We start from the raw sequence: 16,170 nt of genomic DNA, 5'->3' as shown, positions 1-16,170 counted from the left end.
ATTTAAGAAATAAATTAAGCCTTAATTTTGTTGAGAGGAATCAGTGGAATAACAAAAAGATATTTATGTTTAAAAATAATGAAAAAAGGCGCAGAACTATAATGGTCAGCATTGGCAGTTGCTATATGGTAAATTCAAAGGCAAAAGTTTAAAGTTCTAACTAAAAATTTGGATACTATAGTAAGGAGTACTTGAGATCATCCTTTTTTTGGGGGATATAAATAGTCAAGATTTACATAAAAATAAATTGACAATGTTTTATAATATATTATATATTTTTTATATATCTCCAAATAGCATAGTGTTCGTACTTGCATGGACCAGTATCCAAAAATATATTTCGTGAAGATAAAATTTTGCCAAAACTGTATACTAAATCAACCATAGCTTCTTAGAATATCATGATTTTTATTTCTCAAAAGTTAGGTACTTAAACTACAAACTTTTATATAAAAGATAGAGCAACGAGCGCGCCACCTATCGATTAAATAACTAGTTAACTACCCAACAGGGCTACTAGAAATTTCTTTCAAAGTTTGTATGGGCTTTTTAAGGCTCAATAAGTGCCTTAAACTACAAATTTCTAAATAACAAAATAAACCAACGAGAAAGCCAGCTATCGATTAAATAACCAGTTAACTACCCAACAGCGGCACCAGCAGTTTACGTAAAAGTTTCTATGAGTTTTTAAAGGCCCAATTAACGATTCTAACCGAAATTCTGCTGTACGTGTGATCATTTCTGCTTCATGAGCTCCCAAAGTCCTCAAGGGTTGCACGATGTTTATGTGTTAGTTTCGGTGATAAGTGTGAGGAGACAAAAATGTGTGTGTTGAAACTTGTTTGGGTCTTTCGAAGAGACGATGTTGGTATATAATTATAGTGAGCACTGAGTTTGAGATATTCTTGACCATATTTGAGAGCTGATTTAGTTCCATTTAAAATATTTATTTACGTAGACAAATTTTACTCAAAACTGACTCAAAAGTTGGTGCGGCAATCAATGTCTAGCAGTGAAGTCTGATTATATTTAAGAATATTCAAGAAATCTGGCGTAACTTCGAAACAAAAAAAAAAAAAATAATAACAAGAAAAAAAAAACTTCAATTGCACCGAAGCTATAATACGCTCCATAGATGCATTTCGTGTGGAAAAAGTTATAAAAAGATGTTTATCTTGAGTTTCTAATTTAAAAAATTAACCAACGAGCAAGTCACTTATCGGTTAAATAACCGGTTAACTACACAACAGCGCTACCAGAAATTTTGGTTAAGGTTCCTGTGAATTTTTCAAAGCCCCCCTGACAATTTTAATCGAACCTCTAATGTACGTGTGATAGTTCTTGCCGCATGAGCTCCCTAAAACCTTATAAAATAAATCTTATAAATATATATTAGTCTTGAGCTTGCTCGGTCAGTTTGTAAGACGGCGTTATGCTATAATGTTTCGATCCGAACAATGTCTGCGGAGATAATGGCATTTATTACTCAAAATTTATGGCAAATTTCCCGAAGTTTTACATGTATAGTCACATAAAAAAATTTCTTAGTAGGTCTTGATATTGACTTATCAGTTTGCATGGTAACTATATCATATTGTGAGTGACCCAATATTGGCGGTTCCAGTAAATGAGCAGCTTCTTGAGAAAAAGCGATCGTGTGCAAAATTTCAAATCGATATCTCAAACACTGAGGATAGGTAAGATTATACGGCTGATCGAAGATAGCACGTGGTATATGCAGTCCTTTGTGAAGCCACAGAAAAGTAGAACTCTTGTGTTCAAACTTTTAACTATACAAATTTGTATAGGCGTTTAATTTCCTCTCCCGTCAGTTCAGTGAGATGTCTAAAGGTATGCACTCCCAAGTGTTTAAGGCTTGACCTCCCAAACGCAGGACCGTCAAAATAATGTTGAGTTATTTTCACCTCATCTTCTTCCATACAGCTTCTGCATATGACATATGGGCAGATTGCCAACCTTACATCATGGACGCCAATAGGGCAATGGCCTGTTAAAAGAGGCTATCCTTACTGAGGCAAGCTTCAACAACTGAATCTTCTGAATACATGGCACATATTCCTATTCTTTGTTATTTCTATTTTAATTTTACTTTAAAATTCACAAGTTATTAATTAACACTCCACCAGCGCTCTACTTTCTGGACCACAGTGTGTAAGTTTCTATGAAGTTCTTTTGCAGTTCTTGATCCCACCCAACCTCAATTTCTATTTTTGCTCAATCAAATAAACGAGACTTGAATTTTCTGCACTTGATTATATGTTTGATATATTTTTTGCATTCCAAATAATGCTCACGTGCAAGCAAAGAATCGAGTGAAAATCATTAACTAATTAAGCGTGAAAAAATTTCGCTCACCACAGCACGGCTCTTCTGTCAACAGCAACAACATGCCGAGCTTCAGCCACTTTTTAACGCGTTGCACACAGTCAACAATTTATATAATGCCAATAAATGAAACAATGTTTGGGAAAAAGCTGAAAACAAGCACTTAGCAAAACAAACTGTGAAGCAAAAGAAAACCAGAGAAGCAACCGTAGTACACATAATTCCCATTGACAATGGCGATACCATGGGCTGCGCTTTTGTGTCAACTAACAAGTGATGCATTTTCCGGGCGCATTGCAGCAACAACCGCGGCAACAATAAAAAGACCATATATATATATGTATATATAAATAAATACATATGTACATATTATATTGGGCACGTTTTCGGTGCTCCAGCGGCAAATTTGCAACTCTGTCTCTGTTGGGCTGGTGTCGACGCTGCTGCGATAATTGCCGCGCTGCCATGCCACAAAGTCAACAGAACGCGGTTCGTTCCCAGAGCTCGAGCCACTTTTTTTATTTGGGTCAAAAGGTTTTCAAGTAAGTTTTTATTATTATTATTTTCGCATTGTACTCGGTTTTCCGTATCAAAAGCACTTCGCTCGGCAGCCTAGCGGCGGGCCAATGCTTGGAGTTGGATAGATGTGTGTGGCGATGCGGAGTGTGGATTGTAATGATGCTGATGGCCCTTATAAATTAAAAACAAGCGAAAAATCGCGGCAATCTCTTAACAAATGCGACAATGTTGCTGTTTATTGTTGCTTTTCATTTGCAGCTTGTGAAAACATAGACAACGTCTCAGTTGTAGTAAGAGTGCTTTAGGCTGAGAGGACATGTGAGCAAATATATTTCTGTATCTCTGTATATAAACACCCACTAGGAAATAAGTAGCTCAGTGGGTTGCATATTTATATTTGTAACACTCCCATAAGAGAGTATTTGGAGTACAAAATATGAGCTCTGAGAAAGTGATTTGTTTGACTACTCAGTAGTGGAATTCACTCTGTAGCAAGATTTTTCAAGTCTGTGGTGTCACTGACTAACCAGATTCTACAGAATTAGTAAATCGAAATGTTATTGTATGAAAATGACTATGAATTTATTTGCGCCAGATTCTGAGACGTTGACTACTCCAAATGAAGGGCACATTCATTCAATACACTCGAAATTTAAAAGCAACTTGTCTCGAGCAAAACTGTTAAGTGACGAAAACAGTACTGCGACGGATGAAGAAAAACTAACATCAACAATCTACCGTTACAAGTTTTTCGTTCCGCCAGTCGACCAAGCCGAGGTAAAAACAGCTCTAAGACGGCTTGGGAACAACAAAGCCGCAGGGACCGATGGATTACTAGCTAAACTGTTTAAATTCAACGCCAAAGAACTGGAAAGCCGCTTATTTCAGGTGGTAAGCTTGATTTGGTCAGATAAATGCATGCCCAATGATTGAAATATCCTATTCATGGGGAGACATCCTTAAATTTTCGCTAATTATCGCGGGATAAGCTTTGTTAACTATGCATATACGATACTTCCGACAGTATTGTGTGTAAGACTCGTAATTAAACTCAATGGAACTTTTCAGAGTGGCTTTAGACCTAGCAAATGCACCATAATTAGACAAAAATTTTTTTAATAAAATCTTGGACCTTTTTGTCGATTTCAAAGCCGCTTTCGACAGCACTGACAGGAGCTGCCTATTCGACACCATGTTGAATTTTATTTCCCTGTAAAATTCATACGGTTATGTAAAATAATGTTGAACGCAACCATGTGCTCGCGTCGAAGACGAGAAGGACCTCTCCGAGCCGTTCGATACTAGACGAGGTTTTAGACAGGGTGATTCAATATACTTGTACAAGGTTTGAAAGTAATGGGATTGCGTTTCTTCTGGCGTTTCTAGCTAACGAACGAGCGGCTGGTCAGTTGTCCCCGAGCACCTGGAGAGCCCGGACAAACATTTTCGCCCGACGTGTTTCTGTGAGAGGTGCAAGCCGAAAATGCAGCGTTCGTTAGATCAGAGGTACGCGATTTAAACTCGGCAAATCTGCGACAGAGACGTTTGAATAACGCAATCACAGGTGACGAGTCATGGATTTTGAGTAATCTTGCCTGAAGAGGTCGATGAAAGGCAATCATTTTAAGATGACAGAGGTGATCCAAGCAGCATGCACATTCTATTCCAGAGAATGCCTTCCGTGACGCCTTCAATGCTTGGAAATCGCGTTGGCAGCAGTGCATCGACGCAGAAGGAGCTTATTTTTTTTCAAATCGACTCAGTCCTATTACTTTCCGGACCCCGTAATGCTGGAAAAAGTGTTGCGTGCCACTAATCTAAAACTCAATGGCGCTGTCTACTCTGAATGTATGTATCTGGTACGCAAATGATATTGATATCGTAGAGCCGTCAACGCAAGCTTTTCCAGCCTAAAGGCGGAAGCGGAAGAAGTTGTTTTGTGGTGAACGAATGCGCTGGTTAGGCTATGACGCTTGCATGAAAGCTGTGCACCAGCGAGAAACTTCTTCTTTTGTGAGGCCCATAGGTGGACAACCAAAGTAAGGGTGCCAATGCATACAATGGATGAACCAAGTGCATAGGGACCTATCTGTACTTGGGATGCACCACTGGAACTAGCCAAGCTTTCGCAACTGGCGAAACTTTGTCTTTCCGACCCACTGTCGTAGTGCCAAAGTAGAAGAAGCACATTCAAAGCAAAAAACCGAAAAAAATTAAAAAAACTGCTTGTTATCATTTTCATTTCTCTTGGAATATGAAAAGTGATTTTTCACAAGAATTTCGCTCATGCAAATGCCCATAGGTATTTATATATTTCATATCGGTGGCAACAGTTTTTAATTTCAATATTTGTATTTGTTGATTCCTCACGCATGCAACAATTTGCATTAACGATCAAATATGCCTGCGCTGAGCGCAATGGCACTTTTTCACTTAATCCCCAGTGATTTTCCACCTTTCATTGCATGTTTGTATTTACCGTTGCTATACAGTTATATTAATTTTAACAACCAATCCACTTCTGGTTCCGTTGTTTGTTTTTGCATTGTTGAATTTGTTGTGTTGCGTCTGTGACATTTGACCAATAAATATGATTTTTGTGCAATATTGAAACAGAATTTTAAAGTAGCGTGCATATTTATGATACATTAAGGTGGGACTCATTTCTATGTTTTATATATATTTTAATGTATCAGTGCTTGAATCTCCGAATTTTAGCAGAGCAGTGTGTTTAGTACACAAAATTGCGATAAGACTGAATCTCATTTTTATTATCTGTACATTAGAAATGTGGAAATTATTCCGCACCCTAATGAGACCACGTGTCCTGCTGCAGGCCAGGTTGCACGTTTTACACATTGTGGTTTGCGGGCACCTGCGTGTAGTTGCATGCTATTCTGGTCCATACACCACGCCATTGTGGCACCTCTCCCTCAACTAACTCCATCGCGAATTCCATGAAAGTATTCACAACAATTGGCGATTACAGTTAAACCCAGCTCAACTTAAATAGGCTTTCATATTTACACTCACTTTATGTTTAAATACAGTTCATGGATTTATAGAATCAAACAAGCGACGCTGTTTACCAACACTGGTTATTGCCGCATTGTATTTAATGCATTTTTAAAGCATTTCAGATTTAAGTTGAAACAAATTGAATGGTATGCTTTTTTATACCTTGAACAGTAAGCCCCAGAAAGAAAAGTAGGAGACCCTTTGAAATATATGTATATATTTATATTTATAAATGAATAGCATGATAAGCTTAGTCGATTTAGCCTTGTCTGTCTGTGGAATATGTATGTACGAGGTATGACAATTAAGTAATGAGACTGATACCATAAAAACCGTATATTTGAAAATTATTCTACAACTCTGCCATCCCCTTCAAAGTAGTCCCCTTGGGCAGCTATTCAGCGATTCCAGCGCGATTTTCATGCTTCGTAACATTTCTGGAACGCTTCGACTGGGATGTACGCACTCGCCGCCCTCGTTACGGCCACCCGGATGTCCGTAAACGACTAAAAATGGGTTCCTTTGACCACCGATTTTGTTTTAGGAAACAAAAAAATGTCACATGGTGACATTTCGGGCGAATAAGATGGCTGTTACAACACAGCGATCCCTTTAGAGGCCAAATACTGGGACATGCTGAGGGCGGTGTGACACGGCGCGTAGTCGTGATGAAGGATCCAGTTACGAGCGATGTCTGGGCGCAATCTTTCGAGTACTTGGCAATAGTAGACTTAATTCACAGTTTTCCCCGGTGGAACGAATTCTTTGTAGACGATTCTTCGGCTAAATATCAAAAAAGACAATAATCTTCGTTTTCACCTTCGACTTGCTCATGCGAGCTTTTTTCGGTCAGGGGGCGCGCGGAGACAACCATTGTGAGCTTTGGCGTTTGGTTTTCGACTAAGAGCAGTACGTCTCCGAAGCTGTTTCGCCCAATCTGGCGCAAAATTTTATCGTGACGCGTTGCTCTTGATTTCGTTTTTCCATTTTCGTGACGAGCGCTACAAACACACGTCTACTCAACTTGACGCAGCAGGCGAACTAAACAAGCTAGGGCGATGGTACATATATCAATGGAGAGAGGAGGGATGCCGGAAAAAGAGAAAGGGAATTTCAAGGTCACAGGGTTACCACAAGCACGGCAATAAAATCAGTCTCATTACTTAATTGTCAAACCTCGTATGTGCGCCCATTAGTCCTTCAGTTTTTGAGATATCGATCTGAAAATTGTTATTATTGTCTAAGGCAGCGAAATAATCTGCGAAAAAATTTTCAGATCAGATCACTACAGCTTACAGCTGTCATACGAACGGATCGATCAGAATAAAATCCTTGCTTCAAGTAAGTAGTCATTTAAAAGTATATTCTCAAAACAATATTTAGTTAATAAAAGTGTTGCAAATTTATCTTTAACCATAGAAATTATTTTAATTTTAAACAAATTTTATACAAACTCACCATTTTGTTTTTTATTTTTTGGGGGTTGGTTCAATTTCTGTAATGAAAATAAATTTTTTTTTATTAATATAATAATTTATATACGAGGCTGTGATAATCTAAGTATAAATCATAAATAATTGGAAAGGACCTTGAGTGATAATTGTTGGTCACGAACAAGTATTTTTGATTGGTACAAATTATTCAAAGAGGGACGAGAACCTGTTGACGACGAACCGGCGATTCATAGTCAGAGATCGTTTTGACAACATTGGAATATCGGAACGATCAGTGAAACCTAATTTGAAAGATCCTTTGCGCCTAAAAGCACTGAAAGCACAATTGATTCCAAAATCATCCGTTTTTTCGAAAAATAGCGTCGCGTTAAACTCTGCGAAATAATGTTTTCCGACTATCAGGACATCATAGAATATATTATTACTTGCGGTGAGCTTTGGATCTATGCTTTCGACCTGGAAACAGACGATAAACTCGGCCGTAAGTCGTGGAAAATTCACCTCTGCCGAAGCCGAATAAACCACGTTAAAGCAGGTCAATAATAAAGGTTATGTTGACAGCATAAAAAAGGCCGACAATTCTTCTGTATTCCACTTCCTAACAATCAGAAGCTGAATGCTTTATAAAGAGACCCACAAAATTTACCCAATAGACGTGAAATCACCCACTTTTTGTGGAATTTGAAATATTACACAGTTTTCTACCGAGTTTCAAAATATTCAGTCAACCAACTATATTGTCCATTTTCGGAATAACGTTAATACTTAATGACATCGGTTTATATACTTTCTTAGTTTCACAAATAATGGCACTTGATGTCCTTCTACCCATAACACTCATCGATACGACAGGAGCACTGCTGTGCTGAAAGGCTGAGAGAAGATGTGTATATGTAGAGGTCCAAACAGAGTCACGCTGAAAATCTCTCCTCCTTTAATTTCATTCTTAGAAACTTGGACCACTGCGTCACAGAGGCTACTTCTGGTGGATACTTCTCCCCTCACATACTATACACAGGAGAGATATGTAAACGAGGAGAAATCGTGCTGATATAGCCAGTGAGATTATTTATGGATAATTCGAAGCTAGGAGAGAAGTTTTGGTGGAGAGTCTTTTGTAACGAGCTCTCCTTCAAGCTTAGCTTCAGGCTACTGAACTGCCCTCACTAGAAATAGCATAAAGCTACTGGAGCATCAGACTCGTTTGGGTGCCTGGTTATAGCGGATTCGCTGGAAACTGAAAAGCCGATAAGCGAACAAGTCGGGGCACCCATACCTCGATCACATCAGAGTGGGAACGAGTTGGATCTCCGTTTCCATCTTACGTTCTAGAAGGGGACCAATGTTTTCGCGTGCGCTTAGCCGGCGTTGGTGAAAGACCTGCTTCTATCCAACTACGAGATTCTTCTGATCTGAAGAAGAATGCAGGAAATTTGTTGAACTGCTTGTCTACTGGGCACTGTCTAAAAGACATTCATGCTGTAAAGCTAAAAATTTTGATAAAGTTATATGGAAGAATCTAAGATGGAAATATAGAAGCACTTCCTCCCCAAACACCCAGCCTTTGCAACATAACCGAATTTCACAACAAATTTAATCGGCTTAAAGCGCTTGGCTTGGAGGGTGGAGTCATGTGTAGAAGTTCACGCAAGTGAGGAAAGTTCTCTGATCGCCATTCACTTGGGAGTGGCCAGAAACGATTCTTTTACATATGGCTCAAGCAGCTCACGACTTCCGGTCTTTGGCCAAGTATCCTCTGGGTAGCCTAAGAACATCCGTTTTAAGGCGAGCTAAAGTGAGAAGACGAAACATCCCCTACATAGGATGGTGCGCTAGGTTTGGGACCCGCCACGTAAAAAAAAACACCCAATGAAAACTTCGGCTATAATCGCGTGAGCGGTGGCTACGCCAATTAAAAAGAAGAAAGCACTTGGCTGATTTATAAAGATTTTTATGATAAATTTTATAGGAGTTCTCACTATCAAAATAGACAGGTGTATAAGCAGTCCAAGTGAGATCACTATGTCGATCGACCATTTATGTAATCTAACCTGACTTAACTTAGTTTTCAGATACCGATTATGAAGACACTAAAGCTTGGCTTAAGATGGTGACTGTTTTAATTCAAAAGTTCAAAAGTTGATAAAGACAGTTGTTGCTATTGTGACTGCGCCAGACAACATTCCAAATTCTATTTGCCAGAGTTGCATGCCAGTTACGTAGGAACGCAGAAAAAGTAGTACTAATAAATTGACCACTGAATAGTCATATTCTTTCGATAATATACATAAAATATAGTAATAGTTCTTGCATAACATTACTTTATTTATGAATTTAATTTATATTAATATTCATTCGTAATTGCAAAATACTCGCTCATACAAGCTGCAGCGATTACGTGAAGGAAATAATTAAAACAAATTATTTACATTTCAAAGGCAAAGTTGTTTTTGGTTAGGTAATATCTCGTATATTACGAAAGTAAAAGGTTAGTGAGCTTAACGTTCCGAGTATTTAAATTTACAGTTACATAAGTGATTTGAATAATAACTATTAGCGCTAGAACTTGTGTACTAAACAATGTTTGCAGTGTCCATAACCATGCAAAGAGATTAACTATATTAAGGACTAACGCTATACACAATCACGAGCATACACACATAATTCATGAAAGAACATCAGCTTTATAAGTCCCTAGACATTTTTACTAATTAAATGTTGCGAGCCCACGCTGAGCTGAGCGCAAATTTTACGCAACACTTCAACAACTATTTCACCCAAAAACTTTGCCTTGTTTAGTAGGCATCTAAATAGATTCACAAATTTATTGCATATGTAGACAGACTAATGAGATATGTGGTTGGTTGTCTCATTATCCTCAACATTCCTTATTATCCTCATTCACACATTAAAAGGTACAGCTGAACATTAGCGTAGTTTTATGTAGCACCACTTCCAGCTTCCAAAGCTTTATCAATGCTTACAAATCAAAGCGATGTCCTCAAAGTAACAGCCATTCGATGTAGTTAGTATTCCCGGTACGGCAACAACTTAATTAAGCACTGAGACGAACATCTATTTATTAGTGTTCGCATTAATGTAAATGCGCGCAATGATTAAAACATACCTGCAGCAAGTTCAACTAGTTAGAAACTACTTTATAGCTAGTTGTGATACAGACTAGGCTAAACATTCAACATATCTACTTTTACCAAACAAGTAACTGATATATATGGTATTCATGTTTTGATGACTTATATATCAGATCTTAGTTGAGCAATACCAATAGCGCCGTCAGGATCGGGAAGAACCGCTCCGAGAAGTTCGATATCAAACCAGGTTTCAGACAAGGCAACTCCCTATCGTGCGACTTCTTCAATCTACTCCTGGAGAAATTAATTCGAGCTGCAGAACTAAATGGAGAAGATACCATTTTCTACAAGGGTGTACAGGTAGTGAACGAGGACAGGACGAAATATTTCCGTTTTTAAACAAACAGTCGTCGCACACTGTTGGTAGTCATAACTTCGAAGTCGTAGATAATTTCATCTATCTTGGAACCGGTATTAACACCAACAACAACGTCAGCCTCTAAGTCCAATGCAGAATAACTCATGCCAACAGGTGCTAACTACTTCGGACTGAGTAGGCAATTTAGTAGTACAGTCCTCTCTCGACGAACAAACAAAACACTCCAGCTCCAAAAGTATTCGACGCAGTACCCGCGGAGGGAAAGAGAGGAAAAGGAAGACCTTCACTTTGTTGGAAAGACCAGGTGGAGAAGGATTTGGCTACACTTGGAATCTCCAATTGACGACAAAAAGCAAAAAGGAAGAACGATTGGTGCGCTGTTGTAAACTCAGCTAAAACCGCATAAGCGGTGTCTAAACCAATAAAGAAGAAACACATCTCATTCATAAATATATCAATCTCAATATCAATTAAAAAGTTAGAGTAACACATATTTAGTTGAATTATGGACCAAATATAATAAACCATTTAAGTATCGTTCTATTATGGGAGAAAGGCAAAGAATTTTCTGTCAAGTTGCTTGACTAGTTATAAAGTGATGTAGTTTGATACTTCACTCAATTTATAGTATGCTCTAAACTGGTAGTAAACTCTTAAGAATAGAAGCATAGCTCTGAACCGCCGGACCTCTACTATCTACTGTTAATATTTTATATGGAAAGTTATTACAACTGCGAAAATAATAAACATTTTCCGTCAGTCAGCGAAGAGAAAGTTAAACAATAAACATTTTCCGATACTTTTTAACCAAGATGTAAAGTCACAGACTACCTGAAATCATTTCTCTTTATACTCCCAACAGATTAAACGAAGTAGACTGAAACATCGGAGTCCCTTTAAAATATATTCCATAATGATGATCAGCACGATGGACTGAGTCGATGTAGACATATCTGCCTTCTGTATGCCATATACGCGAACTAGTCCCTCAGTCTTTGAGATATCCGTCTGATTTTAACTCATGTCGTTTTCTCTCCATTTCTACCAAAAATTGTCATGTGAGCTTCTGGTTTTAAACTAAAGTTATTAATTTGGTATATACACTTAGGAATTAACACTTTTATTGTAAATATTTGTATGGTCCACAATTGAAAAATAATTTTCTCCTTAAAAATGTCCAATGGTGTCAGCTGTTCCTGTGACTGACAGCTTTTTCTGGCACTCCACTCGTGTTAAGTAAGTTGAAACGAATGGTTGAGCCAACTTTGTGTCAATAAATAAACAAGCAATTACAGGTATATACTCGTATTTGCATTTGGATTGGTTTTTTGCAGTTAGTTTTGAGTTAATGTCATTACTTTCTATCTAATTCAATTAAAATCAGTTTGTTACAGTTTTGCTATTGCGCTCACACTGATTTTTTGTATTGCGTAATAAACACTTTAGTTGCTTGGCTTTTGAATAACTGGATAATAGGACATTAGTCGCATGCCGTAAAATTCCCGGGAACATTACAAGTTGCTGCTAATAACGGCGCAACTAATTAAGTGGCTTAATCAGTGAGGATAGCGCAGTAAAGGTAGGCAACAACCTGGATAGCAGCATTAATTGACTGAGGGAGCATTAAATATTGATTAGTAATTCAATTAGCTGGCAGAGTAAGCACGCATATACATACTTATGTATATACAGATATGATTGTGTTCGAGAAAGAATTTTATTTTTCAAACATCATAATTTGCCTTTTAATAGATACTTGCTTTAAATATTTTCATAAATTTCCACATTTCACGACTGGTTTGCGTTTTCTTCGTACTCATGAACCGATAACAGAGAAGGAGAGGAAATCCTTTATATGAAGATTTTTTAATTAATTTTACGCTTTCGATATTCATTCCTTGCTAAAATTATATAGGCCGACCAATTAGAAATCTTTCTACAATTCTACTACATCAAACCTCAGGTATTCATTTAAAATATGTCCTTAAAATGCACACAGAGCATTATTGGCTAACCGAAAAATACTTTTGAAGCAGATAAGGTCAAAATGTGACAATACAAGAACTAAAGAGTTATTAAATAGGTCCAAGAAAAGAGTATATAGACTTACAGCTATCATAACATGGCGGGGGCCATTGGGAGAAGAAGCGTTAAAAATGGGAATGCCCTATTACATTATTTTCCTCAACTGCAAACTCAAAAGGAATTAAGATACAGCTCTACTCCCTGCCTGTACCAAAACTTAAATGGTAATCTACAAAAAGCATAACAGAGATATGTGGTTTGGTTGAGGGCTCCTAAATAAGGGTTTCAACGCAACTATGAAAGGAGAAAGCAAGATTTATAGTTCTTACGATAGTAAGAAAATTTTCGGTTTGGTGTGGTCTATGGGCAGAGAGAACCATTGGTTCGTATTTCTTCAAAAATTATGCCGGTAAAAATGTTACAGTCAATGGAGAACGTTATAGAGCCATGATTAATAATATTTTTCTGCTTGAATTTGAGGATGTGGACGACACTTGGCTTCAACAAGGCAGCGCTACATGCTATACAGCCAACAAAACAATAAATTTATTGAAGGAACATTTGGATGTGCGCATTATCTCACGTCGTGGGTCTGTGGTGTGGCCTCCAAGATCATGCGATTTAACACCGCTTTTTTGTTGGTGTGTGTGAGGTCGATTAGCTACACTATAAAGGCGAGACGATGGACACATTGGACGAGATATTCGGCGCATATTTTCTCTTCCTCTGCTTCCCCTCTCGGGTACTGCGTTGAATAGTCTCAGTGTTAGAGTGTTTTCATCCATTCGAACAACATGACGTAGTCAACGCAACCGCTGTCTCTTATTTCGCTGAACTATGTCAATGTCGTCGTATATCCTGTAGAGATCATCATTCCATAGACTGCGATATTCGGCGTTACCAATGCTCAAAATACCATAAATCTTCCACAGAACCTTTCTCTCAAAATATCTTAACGCCCATTCATTAGATGATGGGAATGATGAGTGAGTTTGGCTGTTGAGGCCATCGGCGTATGTCAACAGCTGTACACTTTTATAGAAGTTTGTACCTTCTCTATTCAGATCTGTAGTTCGAATGATTTTCTTCAGGAGTAGATTGAAGAAGTCGCCGAAATTATTATTAAAATATAATGTAAATCATATACGTCCCCTTGTCTAAAAAAAACACCCAGTACAATTAAGTGAAACCGGTACGCTGTAAAAATAATTATTTTCACAAAACAATTTTATTTTCCGCGTCAAAAATAAGTAATGAAAACATAGTACAAATATGTTATCAGTAAAAAAGTAAAAAAAAAAAACATCAAAAATGGAACATAAAAGAGAATTAATCATAGAATTCCCCTTGACAGTGAAAATAAGCTGCAGTGCCCACACACACACACTCGTATACAAAAGATTTATGTTATGTTATGTGCTTGCTAACAGTGGAATGAAAAATACTCATGTAGCGACACATGTAAATACTGACGGCATCAGCAGGTAGTTGTATGAGCAAGTGTGATTAGAGCTACGTTTAGTAAAATATGTGGGTAAGTATTTACGACTACGAGTGCAAGTAACGGGTGATTTTTTTGAGGTTAGGATTTTCATGCATTAGTATTTGACAGATCACGTGGGATTTCAGACATGGTGTCAAAGAGAAAGATGCTCAGTATGCTTTGACATTTCATCATGAATAGACTTACTAACGAGCAACGCTTGCAAATCATTGAATTTTATTACCAAAATCAGTGTTCCGTAATCCGCTTTTTTATCGACAAATTTTGTTCAGCGATGAGGCTCATTTCTGGTTGAATGGCTACGTAAATAAGCAAAATTGCCGCATTTGGGGTGAAGAGCAACCAGAAGCCGTTCAAGAACTGCCCATGCATCCCGAAAAATGCACTGTTTGGTGTGGTTTGTACGCTGGTGGAATCATTGGACCGTATTTTTTCAAAGATGCTGTTGGACGCAACGTTACGGTGAATGGCGATCGCTATCGTTCGATGCTAACAAACTTTTTGTTGCCAAAAATGGAAGAACTGAACTTGGTTGACATGTGGTTTCAACAAGATGGCGCTACATGCCACACAGCTCGCGATTCTATGGCCATTTTGAGGGAAAACTTCGGACAACAATTCATCTCAAGAAATGGACCCGTAAGTTGGCCACCAAGATCATGCGATTTAACGCCTTTAGACTATTTTTTGTGGGGCTACGTCAAGTCTAAAGTCTACAGAAATAAGCCAGCAACTATTCCAGCTTTGGAAGACAACATTTCCGAAGAAATTCGGGCTATTCCGGCCGAAATGCTCGAAAAAGTTGCCCAAAATTGGACTTTCCGAATGGACCACCTAAGACGCAGCCGCGGTCAACATTTAAATGAAATTATCTTCAAAAAGTAAATGTCATGAACCAATCTAACGTTTCAAATAAAGAACCGATGAGATTTTCCAAATTTTATGCGTTTTTTTTTTAAAAAAAGTTATCAAGCTCTTAAAAAATCACCCTTTATGTATGAGCGAATAGAAGTGCTTATGTGCGCATAAATGCACGTTATGCGAGAGTATGTTGTCTTTATCAATGCTTTGCTCAGTCGAGCGCATTAGAGGACTGACCACCAAACCAAAGCGAGAAGACACTGGAGCGGAAAATTATCAACACAGAAAACGGAAGCAAGCGAAATGAGACCAAACACATACAAACACACAGAAACAAAGCAGTGATTTGCATAGAACCGTTGGAGCTACTGGACTCCACTTGCGAGAAATGGAGGAGGAATAAATCAAAGGGAGCGTAAAACAAAATAAAGGAAATTGGAGCAAAATGAACAGTAAATTAAGCACTGAAATCAGTTGGCAATTTAAGGGTGTGCGAAATGCTGGACCCCAGGCGGGCACAATAACAAATGACGATGCCACAAAGCGAAATGAAGTGGGAATTATTATAAGCAAGGAAAATCTAGGGCAATTTCAAGAGCTTTAAAAGGGAATAGGCAATGTTTGTGGTGCGCTAATTACACTCAACCCACGAATTTAGTGGATTGCCTGAAAATTAAATAAAAAAAAATAAATAAAAATATTGTGAATAGAATAATTGAAGAAAAATAAAAGAAGAAAAAAATTTAGCAAATTTGTGATGATTTTATAAAGATGTAAGATATTTACGTTAATTTGGAGGTTTATAATTTAGAAAGAACCTAAAAAAAAATTTCATAAAAATCTGCGACCCTCAGTTGACCGATTACTCGGATTATCAAACGATCCGTTATATGATTTTCGATTGATAAAAAATTATCCATTTATTTTATTAATTTTTTATAGCTTTAGCTTTTTCATAAATAAAGGGTCATC

General features: G+C 37.7%; 1 protein-coding gene across 3 annotated transcripts in view; it reads right to left on the bottom strand.

Annotated features, from left to right (window-relative positions):
- LOC125775789 (uncharacterized) overlaps positions 1–16,170 on the bottom strand; it is a 162,221-nt gene that overhangs the window by 39,049 nt on the left and 107,002 nt on the right. For all 3 annotated transcript variants that reach the window (XM_049446579.1, XM_049446580.1, XM_049446581.1), the window contains one exon: positions 7,342–7,378. In XM_049446579.1, the coding sequence (XP_049302536.1) occupies positions 7,342–7,344 (3 nt within the window). In that variant the 5' untranslated portion in view covers positions 7,345–7,378. The remainder of the gene's footprint in view (positions 1–7,341; positions 7,379–16,170) is intronic.

This window comes from Bactrocera dorsalis, chromosome 1 (genome assembly GCF_023373825.1).
Source record: "Bactrocera dorsalis isolate Fly_Bdor chromosome 1, ASM2337382v1, whole genome shotgun sequence".
Taxonomy (NCBI): Eukaryota; Metazoa; Arthropoda; class Insecta; order Diptera; family Tephritidae; genus Bactrocera; species Bactrocera dorsalis.
The sequence above is the reverse complement of the archived record's forward strand: the minus strand, read 5'-3'. Positions and strand labels throughout refer to the sequence as shown.